We start from the raw sequence: 14,682 nt of genomic DNA, 5'->3' as shown, positions 1-14,682 counted from the left end.
TACTGCAGCTGAACACGGAACAGAAGATAATAACAATAATCAATACGATTCCAATGATAGCAAAATGTTTTATGGTCAACAGAGAGCAGGCTGATCGAAGGCAACAATATCATCCTCTTCCACTTTATAATAGTTGTAATCTGTGGTGGATATATATGAAATTACACTAATATTTATCTTTAAATGACAGTAACTCGTGTAAAATATTACATTTTGGATGTAAATCGGAGGAGGACTTTCTGCACAAACTTGATGGATTTATTGTATTGTTTAGGAGACAGAGTTGGTTTTCTTAATGTGAACTCCTTCAGCTTTAAACACACACACTCACACACACACACACACACACACACACTGATGACTAATTCAGGTGGAGGAGGTGCAGCAGAAACACCAAACTAATTAGGTGTCTGAGACAAACGTCTCCGCTGCAGAGAGGAAGGTAAAGTTGCAGGACTGGAAGCAGAGATGGACGTCGTGCACGCTGTGAGTCTGACTGACTGTCTTCTGTTTGTTGTGATGAACTGACACTTAATTAACCTCACGTGTAATTTAATTATCATTGTGATGTTGTTGCTAAACATAAAAGAAGTTTCTAAAATCAGAGGAAAATATCCTGACCAAGAACTGCTGGATCAGCTTCACTGAAGATAAAAGTTTGTTTTCTGATTTTATAACACAAAATGTATTTTATCTTGGAAAACTTAAGATAGAGACGACAACAGAAATCAAGATTATCAGTAATATTAATTATAAAATGCAAATTTAACTTCATTTGTCTGATAAAATATAACAAAAACTGCTTTTCTCTGCACAGAATTGATACAAAAATGATTTCAGGTAACATCCTATTAATATGTTGAAGAGCTGTATCGTTTGTTGTCAAGTTGTATTTATCATGAATAATAATATATTCAGCATGAATGTATATTTCGTTCAAGGATTTGCATTTAAGCCAATGTGACGGCTGTTCAGATTACTAACAGACATTTGTATTTGTTCCACTTCAGCAGTCATAAAGTTTAAAACTAGGAGATGTTAAGTTCTCGTCTAACTTTATCTGTTTGTGCTCGAGGACTCAGATCTGGATGTTTGACGGGTGTTTCTTTATTAGAACATCGAACACAGAAGAAGAGAACATAAACAATGACACCAAAACAAAGACAAGAACATTTTGATAAGTCTGTTGAAAAGCAACGAATGCTGTCACAGCGTAAAGACGATATTGTTATCTACAGAAGGTCGGCCCGGCATTAAAAGTTAGTGAACGACTGTAACTGACCCAAAAACAAACTGACAGACGTGTTTTTTAGATTTGTTTGGACCTTTTTCAGAAGTCTGAGCTAAATTTTTAATCCAAACTAAACAAAAAACAGGTGTAACGTTCCAAATCCGATACAGGTAGCTAATCCTTACTCAGCTGTGTGTGTGTGTGTGTGTGTGTGTGTGTGTGTGTGTGTGTGTGAGTGTGTGGTGTCGTCTGTCAGCCCGGAGACTGACGGACAGATGTCTGCTGTCACCACGGAAACTATCGCCGGGGGAAACTGTCTCTCTCCTCCTTCTCTTCCACAGTCAATCCTGACAAGATGTAATTAACTGATACTCTATCCTCTGTGTGTGTGTGTGTGTGTGTGTGTGTGTGTGTGTGTGTGTGTTGCAGGGCAGGTTGGGAGGTCGTCACCTCTCGAGGATCCGGGAGGAGTCGGACAGCAGGGAGCACAGGTAAGTGATCACGTGACGGTTAGAAACTGACAAGACTGATGTTGTTTATTTATTTATTAGATTGTAAAAGTTAAAGGAACGAGCAGCTAACCAGGTGAAGACGTCCACACATTGTGTCCTCCAGGAGAAGTTCAGGTACTCGTGTAGAAGTTCTGATTCATCTTCTGTACTCCAGTAAAGTAATAGATTACAGGATCTGACATGTACTCAGAGTATCAGAGTAAAAAGTCTCCCTCTGAAGGACATTTGTGGTCAAAGCTAACTGAAGCTCACGTCATATTAATAGAATTCAGAGACTATTAAAGTTAAAGGTAGAATCAGTAGGATTTGTCGTTACTTGATTGAACTTGTGGATTCTCTGGTTTGAACATTGTTGGAAACATTTGGGATGACGTGAGAACAAAACTCAACAACTTATAGAACAAATGTTGAGTTGTTTTTAGACATTTGATGCAGAATTCCTTCAGAATATTAAAGTTAAACAGCAAAAACACCAAATACAAGCTCGGATGGAAACATGGCTGCTGTGTTCAAAGGAGCTGGAAACTCAGTTCTGCCAATCTGATAACAGCGTGTGTGTGTGTGTGTGTGTGTGTGTGTGTGTGTGTGTGTGTGTGAGTGTGTGTGTGTGTGTGTGTGTGTGTGTGTGTGTGTGTGTGTTAGTCTGTCAACCTTGGCAGAGGGGTTCGTTACTGTGATCAGACCCGACTATAAACAAATCTGAATGGAAACTGGTTTACATGGCTCTGTGTGTGTGTGTGTGTGTGTGTGTGTGTGTGTGTGTGTGTGTCTGTGTGTGTGTGTGTGTGTGTGTGTGTGTTCATTAGCTCTGCCACTCAGCAGTCAGTCGCTGCTCGACAAGATTAGAACATGATGAGTTGTAACTCGACCTCTTCACTCTCTCTCTGTCTGTCAGCACCTGTTTCCTGCCGCAGATCGTCCAGCAGACAGGTGAGGCAGGTGAGGCAGGTAAACCAGGTGTGGACGAGGCCCAGAGACAGGAAGTGATGCGTCTGTCTCATCCGGTATCTCTGGTTCAGTACGAGCAGCAGAGGAAGGTGGAGGACAACAAGAGTCTGCTGGAGGAGGTGAAGCGACGCCATCTTGTTTACAAAAATTCTGATTAACTTAGCACAATATTTACTATAATTTTGTTAATTTCTTTAGATTAGTTTTGAATTTCTAAAACGTTTGTTGTGGTAAATGTTTTTTATATTTTGTGATTTTGTGGTTGTATTATTAGTTCTAGACTGTGTTTACACAAAGTGATTTGAGTTTAACTAATAATTACTGTAACTTAACGATAAATTATGAATAAGATAGAAGAAAGAAAGAAGAAGAAAGTGATATGATTTTATTTTCATTATTTTATTTTGTTTTATTTTATTTATTTATGTTTTTGTCAAACAAATCTTTTAGAATATATATATATAAAAAATGTTGATTTTTAAATGTAATTTGTTTTATAGTCTTTGTTTTAATTTATTGATTGATTTCAATGAATAATTAATGTAACAGAAAGATAAATTATGAATAAGATAGAAGAAAGAAATAAAGAAAAGAGTTATATGATTTTATTTATTTATTTTTTAAATTCGATTTAATTAATGAATTTTATTCTATATTATTATCTTTATCAAATTGTTTTTAAACAAATAAAAAGAGTATATATTTTGTTATTTTTTATCTTTTTATTTAAATTTGATTTCTTTTTTATTTCTTTTCTTTTTAAATATATGTACATTTTTTATGATATAATTAATAAATGATTAATGTGACTTAAAGATAAATTATGAATAAGATAACAGGATAATTCTACATCACTTCCTGTTTGTGGCTCTCAGCTCAAAGCTCATTGGTTCTTACTGAAATCTTTAAAACCACCTCACAAATAACGTTTAGTGTTAATGTTTGATTTCCATCATCATGGTGTGTGTGTGTGTGTGTGTGTGTGTTTCAGCTGAGTCGTATCGAGGCGGCGCTCCGTCAGTCGGTGCGTCTGGACGTGGAGCGTCAGCAGGAAGCCGAGTTCCTCCGTCAGCAGGAGAACAAGCAGCTGAGGACTCACCTGTGTTACCTGAGCCTGAGCCAGCGAGTCACCAAGTAAAACTTCAGATTCACGTCAATAACACAAAAACAGACGTTTCACCAGCTGTGACTTTATTTCTGGGTGAACTGTTCCTTTAACACCATCAGTCAGAGACACATTAACATGTTGTGTGTTTCCTGTTGTTTGTACAGACCCTGGGTCAGCAGCTACTTCAGGAAGTTCCCCATGCACATCTACTGTCTGCCTGTGCAGGCTGCCAATCACAGAGCCAGGAGGCGGGGCTTGGTGAAGAGGAAATGAGGGGGCGGGGCTGAAACATGTTGAAAAAATGTTGCGTTTTAGATGTTTTTTTAGCTGAAAAATAAATGTTATATCCTCCCTGATTAATGTTTTTTTCCAGTATTTTCTTTAAAGACCACAAAGATACATTAACATGAAGATTCAGTCTGAACCTCTTTAAAGCTGCTGAGTCCATCGAACTGTTGCTTTAACAGAACCACTGGGTCCAGTCTGGACTCAGGATACTGTCCAAAAAACATCTCAAGTTATGGTTCAGATGTATTTAGTGCAGGAGTCTCTGTGAACTACAGGGTTCATGTTATGTATTTTGTTAAATGTTGACCTCTGACTCCACCTGGTGGTTAATTCAACATGACTGATCACTGAGACGAGCAAGAAACAAATAAATGAAAAGCCCTGCAGGGTCCGACAGAGAGGAGGGATACTTTTTAATTCTCCAGGACACATTTGTTAATAAAGTTGCAGTGAATTTTTTGTTTCTTGTCAGATTTACCGCCTGATATCTTTCTTCACGTGTTTCTGTCGTTCACCTGAAGATATCTTTAACTGTGTAACCATCTTTTATCATCTGTCCTTGTTGCAAAAGATCATTTTTATGGAATTAAAAGAAACATGTCAATATGCTGCCATTAATGTGCAAACAAATCAGCTGGATGACTGCTATATTTGTCATATTGTGTACTTTCTTATTGTTTATTTATTATAACTTGTCAGAAAACACAAATTATATTTTAAACTGGCTCATAAGGAGTTCATATTTTATAAAATAAAACCAAAAAACACAAATCTAGGCTCATTTTTAACCAGACAGCTGCAGCATCCTGTTCTCCCTGATCTGCTATGAACGCAGCATCACGTTTTTACGTAACTACGTCACTCCCCTGCCCAGCCCTTCTTCTGTGTGCGTGCACGGCTCCATCCTGAATCACAGACATCATGGTGAGTTTCTGCTTTTATTTACTCTGTAACAAACCTACGGAAACAGTCAGAACATGTCGCTTCAGCTCCTCATGGACCAGAACTCACACAGATTCTGTTCAACACTTTACAGACTGTTTGTGTTGCTCGTAAAGTCCGGTTAGCTTTCTGTTAGCTGGCGGTGCTAGCCGGTGAGCAAGCACATGGGCTTTATGAAAGGCTAACGGCTAAGCTAGCAGCTTTAAAGTACGCAGTAAACTGTTAGCACGGTCTGATGAAACTGATTTGTTTACTTCAGCTGATCTGATTTTAACTGCCGTGTTTAATGGGTCAATGTGTTAGCAACTGCTCGTTCCTGTTCGTCTCAGATAGCCTGTTAGCATGCTAGGTTAGCTTGTCATCTGGGCTTTGTGGCTGTCAAGACACAGAGGAACAAATCAGCGATTATTGACTCTGATGAATAAAATGGTAGAAAAACGGTAAATATAAAGACGTGAGTGCGTCAACATGAAACATTTGCTGCAGTCTGACTTCAGCTGTGATCAAAGTCTTAAGTAGTTTTTATGTTTTTATGTTTTTTACTGTTAATAAAGTGTCTGAAGCTTCTAGCGGTTTCTACATGGAAGGGGCAGGGCTCGGCTCATGATGCGTTCACTGCTGCTCGGAACAAAAAACACTCCGTCCACGCCTAAATTATGGCGCATATCTGGCCCCAAAATAACGTCTAACTATTGATCGAGATGTCATTTCTCAGTCAGCAAATATTTTCCACACTAATGTGAAATGCTGAACATGCAGTCCAGTAAAATGTGCCAGTAAAGTAGCTAAAAATCAAAATGTGATTCAACATTTAGGTCATTTTGGAGACTGTAGTTTCAGGGTTCGTACGGGTGCTTGAAATCCTTGAAAGTGCTTGAATTTCAATTTTGTGTTTTCAAGGTCTGAAAAGTGCTTGGATTTAGTTTAAGTGCTTGAAAGTGCTTGACATTATAACTCTGTCTTTCACAAAATTGGGATCAGACTGGATAATTAATTTATGAAGTTTTTGCTATTATAAAATGTAATTTTAGATGTTTACAGCATGATACAATGTACATAACTGTGATAAAAAGTGAAGAAAAAAATCATAAGTGTATATATATTCCTTTAGATACGTATTACCCCAGCAATAAGGTGCTGGAAAATCTTAAAAATTACCCTTAAAAGTGCTTGAAAAGTGCTTGAATTTGACCTTGAAAAATGTGTATGAACCCTGTAGTTTGTGATTTGTTGAATTAACTTGTGTTTTACTTTAGAACTGCAGTCATTAGTCAGTAAGTGGGACATAGGAAATTATAGATCTGTCAGTAATCTCATAACTATTTATGGGCGTTAATAAAAATGCTCAGATTCTTTAGTTTTTAGCTTCTTCTCTTCACACGTGCTGTTTTCTTTGTGTTTGCATTGACAAACAGAATATTTGTGGGTTTCTGAATGTTGGTCAGACAAAATGAGACATCTGGAGACTTCATCTTTAACATTGAGAAACTAGATTCACCATTTTGTGACATTTTATAGATATTGATTGATGATTGATTGATTGGTCTCTCTGCAGGCGTCCTTATCGATGGCCCCGGTCAACATCTTCAGACACGGAGCTGATGAAGAGAAAGCTGAAACTGCACGACTGGTGGGTTCATTAATCTGTTCTAAGTTTTAATGTCGTCTGAAAACTGTGGAAACGTCATTGTTTCATTATTTAATGTGTTTCTCTTCTGTTTGTCTCTGCAGTCGTCCTTCATCGGCGCCATCGCCATCGGAGACCTGGTGAAAAGCACTCTGGGCCCGAAGGGGATGGTAGGTCATGTTGATCACCATTAAAGACCTTTTTCACTTTGATATTTTGGTGTTTCTCGGCTGGACATGACGAACAGTTCAGCCAACAGGAAGTAGAGATGTTGTGTTGTCATCCAGAAACTTAAGGATGGGAATGAAAATAGAAACAGGCGCCGAGCTGAAACGACGCTCTAATGAAATGAAGCTGGTTTTGTTGCTGATGCTCTCTCATGTCACTTGAAGTTGTTTGGAAAATCATTGAACAATGTCTTCTCGTCTTTCTCTTCAGGACAAGATCCTGCTCGGTGGAGGGAAAGGCGGCACGGTGACGGTGACCAACGATGGAGCGACCATCCTGAAAGCCATCGGCGTCGACAACCCTGCTGCCAAAGTCCTGGTTGGTGAGTGACGCCGCCGAGTGTCTGCTGAACAAACTGCACGTGAAGTTTAGAATCTGAGGAATGATTTTGGTTTTGTTCGGCAGCTGGAAGAGAAACTGTAAAAAAAATTGATTTGTGTTTGCAGACATGTCGAAGGTTCAGGATGATGAAGTCGGCGATGGAACGACCTCCGTCACCGTCCTCGCTGCAGAGCTGCTGAGGGTAAAATACTGTTTGTCTTTTCTTATTAAATATAACAACGAGGGTTAAAACGTCTCTCACTGCTGCTCGTTAACGTTGCTGTCGCCCTCGCAGGAGGCCGAGCTGCTGATCGCCAGGAAGATCCACCCACAGACCATCATCTCCGGCTGGAGGAAGGCGACGCAGGTGGCCAGAGACGCTCTGAGGGAGACCGCCGTGGACCACAGGTGAGTCCGGATGAGAAGACTAGAATCAGTTTGTGTCTGAATTTGATGTCAATAAAGTTCAACTGAATCAAAGTGGAGGACTCTGAACATTCAGTTATTAACCAAGAAGTCTTCCTCTCTTCTTCTCCCTCTGCCGCCGCGTCCTTCCCGTCTCCATAGCAACGACCCGGCCCGTTTCCAGGAGGACCTTCTGAACATCGCCCGGACGACGCTGTCCTCCAAACTGCTGACTCACCACAAAGATCACTTCTCCAATCTGGCCGTCAACGCCATCATGAGGCTGAAGGGCTCCGGAAACCTGGAGGCCATCCACGTCATCAAGAAGCTCGGAGGCAGCCTCACCGACTCCTACCTGGACGAAGGTGAGCGACGACCTGTGATGTCATCACTGCCCAGGCTGATGTGTTGTTTTGTCTGATTGGCTCCTGTAACGTCTCTGCTGTGGCTCCGCCCAGGTTTCCTGTTGGACAAGAAGATCGGAGTCAACCAACCCAAGAGGATGGAGAACGTCAACATCCTGATCGCCAACACCGGCATGGACACCGACAAGATCAAGGTACACACACACACACACACACACACACACACACACACACACACACACACACACACACTCACACACCCTGTTCCTGTATTACTGTATATTAACTGTGTGTGTGTGTGTGTGTGTGTGTCTCAGATCTTTGGCTCAAGGGTTCGCGTCGACTCGACAGCGAAGGTTGCAGAGATCGAACTCGCAGAGAAAGAGAAGATGAAGGAGAAGGTCGACCGAATCCTGAAACACGGAATCAACTGCTTCATCAACAGGTACACACACACACACACACACACACACACACACACACAGCTGCTCACACATTCAGGGCTTTTTTCATTTTCCTGTAAAACGACTAAACTTCCTCTGTTTGTTTGTTACAGACAGCTGATCTATAACTACCCAGAGCAGCTGTTTGCTCAGGCCGGTGTCATGGCCATCGAGCACGCCGACTTCGCTGGCGTCGAGCGCCTCGCTCTGGTCACTGGTACGTACAAACCTGCACACACACATTTTGCAGGATCTGTTTTCTTCAGATTTTTCCTTGGCTGCAGCCTGCAGACAGTTTCCTTCTTGGCGGTTGTTGTTTGATTGAACAGCTTCATGTGTGTCACATCAGTCGATCAATACGCTGATGAACTCTTATTGTGTGTGTGTGTGTGTGTGTGATCAGGAGGAGAGATCACCTCCACCTTCGACCACCCCGAGCTGGTGAAGCTGGGTCACTGTAAGCTGATCGAGGAGGTGATGATCGGAGAGGACCTGCTCATCCACTTCTCTGGAGTCGCCATGGGTACGTTCATCTGGCAGAGTCTGTACCTCGATCAGTCTCTCAGTTTGACCTTTGACCCCCCTAACCTGTCCCTCCGCCCCTCAGGTGAGGCGTGCACGATCGTCCTGCGAGGAGCTACTCAGCAGATTCTGGACGAGGCCGAGCGCTCGCTGCACGACGCTCTGTGTGTGTTGTCTCAGACTGTGAAGGAGCCACGCACCGTCTACGGAGGAGGTACACACACACACACACACACACACACACACACACACACACACACACACACACACACGCTCTCATGACGCTGTGATCTGACTCCGCCCCTCTCTCCGGCAGGCTGCTCTGAGATGCTGATGGCTAAGGTGGTGTCTGATCTGGCCAGCAGGACGCCAGGAAAGGAGGCGGTCGCCATGGAGTCGTTCGCTAAGGCTCTGAGGATGGTACGGACTCGTCTGTTAAAGGATCAGACCATGTTTTCTACGAGATTGTACGGTTTGTCCAATCTCAAGTTCTGATTCTAGTCGAGCAAATTTTTCTTGTCATTTTCTCGTCCAGCTGCCGACCATCATCGCTGACAACGCCGGCTACGACAGCGCCGACCTGGTGGCTCAACTGAGAGCTGCACACCAGGAGAACAAGACCAACTACGGACTGAGTGAGTGAACACAGACACACATTCAACCTGAGTAAACTTCACACTGTATTTGATTGCATTTGCTCTTCTGTGGATATAGCTGCTGAAGTTAGCATGCTAACCAGCTAGCCCCATGAGCAAATGTTAATGCTTGTGTTTCCCCCCTGCAGACATGTCTGAAGGCACAGTGGGCAACATGGCGGAGCTGGGCATCACAGAGTCCTTCCAGGTGAAGCGTCAGGTGCTGCTGAGCGCCTCCGAAGCTGCTGAGATGATCCTGAGAGTCGACAACATCATCAAAGCTGCTCCCAGGTCAGTTCATCACACCTCACATCTCTAACCTGACAGAACAGGCTCGCAGGTGAATTTACTGACCGGTGTCATTTTGTTTTTGCAGGAAGAGAGTTCCCGACCATCATCCCTGTTAGAGGAAGAGGAGGATGAAGACGGGGGAGGGATCAGTTTGTTATTTATCACCTCTGTGTAGTTCAAAGTAAAGAAACGCTCCGCTGTTTTTTCTCTGTCAAACTCTCACTGTGGAAGCACTGCACAGGCTAGCTGGCTAACGCTAGCTCACCATCAGACACGGCTAATTTCTGCTAATGCTAGCAAGATGGAAGCTAATGATTTGTAGCTTCACACAGCAGTGTGAATGTCAAGTTTGTGATGCTAGCATTAGCTGAGGTCACAGCTGGAAGCTTGTTACGCCAACGTTAGCCGACGTCGCCTCGAACGAAAGTTTGGACGTTTTGTTTTGTTTACTGAAATAAAAGAACCAATCCTCATCAGTGTGTCTGTCTGTCGTCTTTGTGTTTTCTAACTGATCGTCAGGTTGTTCTGAGGAACGTTTCCATCAAGTGTTCATGTTTTTCTGTCCACCCTGTGTTTGTGCGTCAGTCTGCTTCATCAGGTCGGAGTGACCGAGACCTCAGAGAGTCAACAGACTGAAGTTACCCAACAAAGACCAAACTGTCGACTCCACTGTCAGCTGTTCAGTCACATAACTTATAACTTATTTTTGTAGCAGTAAGAAGCTAATGTTAGCCTACAAACAGACGGCATCACGGTCACATGACTGAAACGTCTCCACCACTAAGAGTCTTACTGCACAATTACTATCCAGGTTTTCTATAAACTGATCAAAGTACAAGTTGTAAAGTCAGAGTTAGAATAGTGTGTAACTAAAGTGGCCTGTAAAGACGGACTAGTGAGTAGATGAGTCTCCGTGTTCGCTGTGAGGACGTTTAATGTCCCCGACAACCTCTGTAGTCTCATTCAGACACTTGTTAGCAACCGCTAACTGTTTTTAACACATGAAGAGCTTCAGAATTAAACTGTGGGACATTTAATGATGGATTTTATGTTGGAGAACAAAACGTGTAAATATGTTAAAGACCTTTATTTCAGGCATTTAATCAAAAACTCAGACTTTTAAAACGAGGTGTGCTAACATGCTAACTGATTGTATTTACATACTTTTTAAAGATCATCTTCACTGAAGCTACTAAGCTAAAAGTGTTAGCATGCATTTTAAAAAATCTGCTACTTCAGCTGTCACGCTGCACACAATCTGCTACCAACTAAAGTTATAATATAATTGTATTGGATTACAAAATGGATCATGTGCCTCTGAAATCATCAGCAGTGGGTCGTCCTTAGTTTCTTCCAGCAGTGAGATGTGAGGTGGATTTCATCAGAGAGACTTTGATCCAATCAGAGCAGCAGAAGATCCTGATGATCTCCACACGGTCTGACAGACACCAGACAGACAGACGGAGACAGACGGACGGACATGTTGAGGCTGGTGTTGGTGCTGCTGCTGGTTTGGACATGGACGAGCTCGGCGCTGGTCAGGTGAGAATGTACAGGAGCTCTTTACATTCAGACAGCTGTTCTGTTTAGATGCTAAGAAGGTGCCAAAAACAGGATAATTATAATCTTAAATTCAGTCCAGATTAAATGTTTTTACTCCAACAAGTCGACTCATGACTGACTTTTATTGTCAGTTTAAGTTCAAGTTCCCCAAAAACCTCAAAGTTTGACTCCAGTTTGTTTTACACCAGAAGTCTGTTTGGACATTTTCTTGTTTAAAGTGAGTTAATATTTTGTTTGGATGGAAACATTATTATCATACTCGATCTGTCGAAACAGTAAATATGAAGCTAGCAGACAGTAAGATTAACTTAGCAAACCTATCTTATCTTATCTAGACAGACTGGAAACAGATAGCTTAGCTTAGCTTAGCATCTATAAAACCACACGTCATTTTGAAAGTTGTGTTTTTATCTGAATGTAGCAAATTAAATATTACATCCTAATTAAGGAGCGTTAGAAATGCTGGTATTTGGATTTTGACCTCCTGCACAAAGACGACAGTGGAATCAACTTCTCGGCTCAGCTTGTTGTCAGAAATGTTGAACTGTTCCTTTAAGAAATGTACAAAACAAAACCATGAAACAGACTGAAGCTCCAGAGCACTGAAGCGTTTCCTCTGCAGGGTTCCTCTGAGGCGGAGGCCTTCGATCCGCAGCCAGCTGCGAGCTGACGGGCTGCTGCTGGACTTCCTGAAGGATCACCGGCCCGACATGTTCAACCGCCGCTACGCTCAGTGCTTCCCGCCCGGCACGCCGTCGCTGCGGCTCGGACGCTCCAGCGAGAAAATCTACAACTTCATGGACGTGAGAACAACGTGAACGGTTTTTAACTTGTTGCAGAGTTTTTAAATATCCTCTTACTTTATTTTATCAATATTTTCAATAAAAATCAGTTTGTTTTTACAAAAACTTCCAGGTCATGTGACTCATAATCAGCACCAAACTGTCTTCCTGTGCTGGTCCAATGAGACACAGCTGTTTGTGTGTCAGCAGAATATATTATAGGTTGTAATTAAACCGTCTTATAATGTTTCTGTGACCGACCCGGGTGTGTCTCAGACTGACCCGGGTGTCTCAGACTGACCCGGGTGTGTCTCAGTCTGACCCGGTTTGTCTCAGACTGACCCGGGTGTGTCTCAGACTGACCCGTTGTGTCTCTGGTGTTTCAGGCTCAGTACTTCGGTGAGATCATGTTGGGTTCTCCGGACCAGAACTTCTCTGTGATCTTTGACACCGGCTCATCCGACCTCTGGGTGCCGTCGTCCTACTGCGTCAGCGAAGCCTGTGGTACTACACACTACACAACATTACACAACACTACACAACATTACACAACACTACACAACACTACACACACACACACACACACACACACAGCTCATCCAAGTGTTTGACTTTATAAGAGTTTGTGGGTCAGGACAGCTTGACAGTTCAGTTTAATGTGTTCCCGACTGTGATAACAAGTTCAAGGTCGGTGTGTGTGTGTGTGTGTGTGTGTGTGTGTGTGTGTGTGTGTGTGTGTGTGTGTGAGTGCGTGAGAGAGTGTGAGACTTTGTGTTAGTAACGTTCTGAGGACTTCTGAGCTGAAGTCTTTGTTCGGAGTTCCGTAAGTCGATCTAAAGTCCTCTGACGTGATGTAAACCCGACTGTGTGTGTGTGTGTGTGTGTGTGTGTGTGTGTGTGTGTGTGTGTGTGTGTGTTCGCAGCGCTGCACAGGCGTTTCCGGGCCTTTGAGTCGTCGTCGTTCCATCATGACGGTCGGATGTTTGGGATCCACTACGGATCAGGACACCTGCTGGGCGTGATGGCCCGAGACACCCTGAAGGTTCGTGTTCATGTTTTTAGTGTTTGTGGGGACGTCGTGGTGTTTGGACTGTAACAGTTTGTCTTGGGTTCCAGGTCGGGGGTCTGACCGCCCTGAACCAGGAGTTTGGGGAGTCAGTCTACGAGCCCGGTGCCACATTTGTGATGGCGAAGTTCGACGGGGTTCTGGGGATGGGTTACCCGAACCTGGCGGAGATCCTCGGAAACCCCGTCTTTGACAACATGATGGCGCAGAAGAGCGTGGAGGAGCCGGTCTTCTCCTTCTACCTCAGCAGGTGAGATCGCCAGCACAGCCATTTTACCAAAGACGTGTGATGAGACAGTTTGTCAAGAATTTGATTTAAATTTGTTTTTTGTTTTCCGTGCAGGAGAACAAGAAGCAGCTACCCAGAAGGTGAACTGTTGCTCGGGGGAACAGACGAGGCGATGTTCACCGGACCAATCAACTGGCTCCCTGTGACCGTTAAAGGTTACTGGCAGATTAAGATGGACAGGTGACACAGCGACAGATTCATAACCGTATTAAAAACGAGAATCAGCACACCACTCTCAGAAACATCGTGATCTCTGTGTGTGTTTCAGCGTGGCGGTGCAGGGCGTGAGCTCCTTCTGTCCTCGCGGTTGCCAGGCGATTGTTGATACGGGAACCTCTCTTATCGCCGGGCCGACCAGCGACATCCTCAGCCTTCAGCAGCTGATCGGAGCCACGCCCACAAACATCGGCGAGGTAAGAGAGAATCAAACCGCCTCACTGTGAAGCGTGTTGACGTGTAATCTAAACTTGACGTTTACCTGCGTGTGCTTCAGTTCCTCATCGACTGCGTCCGGCTGTCCAGTCTGCCTCACGTGACGTTCGTCCTGGGAGGGACCGAGTACACGCTGACCGCCGAGCACTACGTCAGGAAGGTGGGGGACGTCGGCCATTTTCATTCTGATTCCTGTTTCTGGTTTATACATAAATACACTGATGCTGATCGTCTCTCTCTCTCCGTCTGCAGGAGATGCTCGGTGACAAGGAGTTGTGTTTCAGTGGTTTCCAGGCCGTGGACATAGTTTCCCCTGAAGGCCCGCTGTGGATTCTGGGAGATGTATTTCTGACAGAGTTCTACAGCGTCTTCGACAGAGGACAGGACCGGGTCGGCTTTGCCGCCGCTAAGCACCCAGTCGAAGGCTAAATCAGTTATCAGGAGCTGACAGCCGCATGATCAATAAATACTATATGGTTTAAAATACCTCATTTTGTGATTCTTTATAAAGGCACCAACATAAATTACACTTATTTGCAACTAGCTAGCAGCATCAGCCAATAACAGACCAGTTTCACTGAGCCAAGCCGAGTCTACCCGCCTCCAAACGGACCGCAACTCCAGCCGACCCGTAACAACTCGTCTCCTCCTCAAATCGACACTGAACTCAGGTCTGTGCAGGAA

At 43.5% G+C, this 14,682-nt stretch overlaps 3 protein-coding genes across 3 annotated transcripts in view; all 3 read left to right on the top strand.

Annotated features, from left to right (window-relative positions):
* LOC115595755 (NACHT, LRR and PYD domains-containing protein 14-like) overlaps nt 1–14,682 on the top strand; it is a 965,684-nt gene that overhangs the window by 731,074 nt on the left and 219,928 nt on the right.
* cct2 (chaperonin containing TCP1, subunit 2 (beta)) lies at nt 4,890–10,342 on the top strand. The gene is made up of 16 exons (XM_030440591.1): nt 4,890–5,011; nt 6,585–6,659; nt 6,761–6,826; nt 7,095–7,206; nt 7,331–7,407; nt 7,501–7,613; nt 7,773–7,975; nt 8,069–8,169; nt 8,293–8,420; nt 8,532–8,635; nt 8,822–8,941; nt 9,026–9,154; nt 9,257–9,360; nt 9,476–9,575; nt 9,725–9,866; nt 9,952–10,342. The coding sequence occupies exons 1-16, from the start codon at nt 5,009–5,011 to the stop codon at nt 9,980–9,982; spliced, it is 1,608 nt and encodes a 535-aa protein (XP_030296451.1). The 5' UTR covers nt 4,890–5,008; the 3' UTR covers nt 9,983–10,342.
* nots (nothepsin) lies at nt 11,072–14,476 on the top strand. Its single transcript, XM_030440616.1, has 9 exons — nt 11,072–11,408; nt 12,052–12,232; nt 12,598–12,715; nt 13,135–13,253; nt 13,328–13,527; nt 13,621–13,746; nt 13,835–13,979; nt 14,060–14,158; nt 14,251–14,476. The coding sequence occupies exons 1-9, from the start codon at nt 11,347–11,349 to the stop codon at nt 14,425–14,427; spliced, it is 1,227 nt and encodes a 408-aa protein (XP_030296476.1). The 5' UTR covers nt 11,072–11,346; the 3' UTR covers nt 14,428–14,476.

This window comes from Sparus aurata, chromosome 14, assembly GCF_900880675.1.
Source record: "Sparus aurata chromosome 14, fSpaAur1.1, whole genome shotgun sequence".
Lineage (NCBI taxonomy): Eukaryota > Metazoa > Chordata > Actinopteri > Spariformes > Sparidae > Sparus > Sparus aurata.
Note: the sequence above shows the minus strand (reverse complement) of the source record. Positions and strands in the feature narration are given on the sequence as shown.

Coding starts and splice junctions, on each gene's coding strand:
- cct2 (XM_030440591.1), top strand. Junction 8,421..8,531: donor ATCAACTGCTTCATCAACAG/GTACACACACAC, acceptor TGTTTGTTACAG/ACAGCTGATCTATAACTACC. Junction 8,636..8,821: donor GCGCCTCGCTCTGGTCACTG/GTACGTACAAAC, acceptor GTGTGTGATCAG/GAGGAGAGATCACCTCCACC.
- nots (XM_030440616.1), top strand. CDS start 11,347: ATGTTGAGGCTGGTGTTGGTGCTGCTGCTGGTTTGGACATGGACGAGC. Junction 12,716..13,134: donor CTGCGTCAGCGAAGCCTGTG/GTACTACACACT, acceptor GTGTGTTCGCAG/CGCTGCACAGGCGTTTCCGG. Junction 14,159..14,250: donor CCGAGCACTACGTCAGGAAG/GTGGGGGACGTC, acceptor CTCCGTCTGCAG/GAGATGCTCGGTGACAAGGA.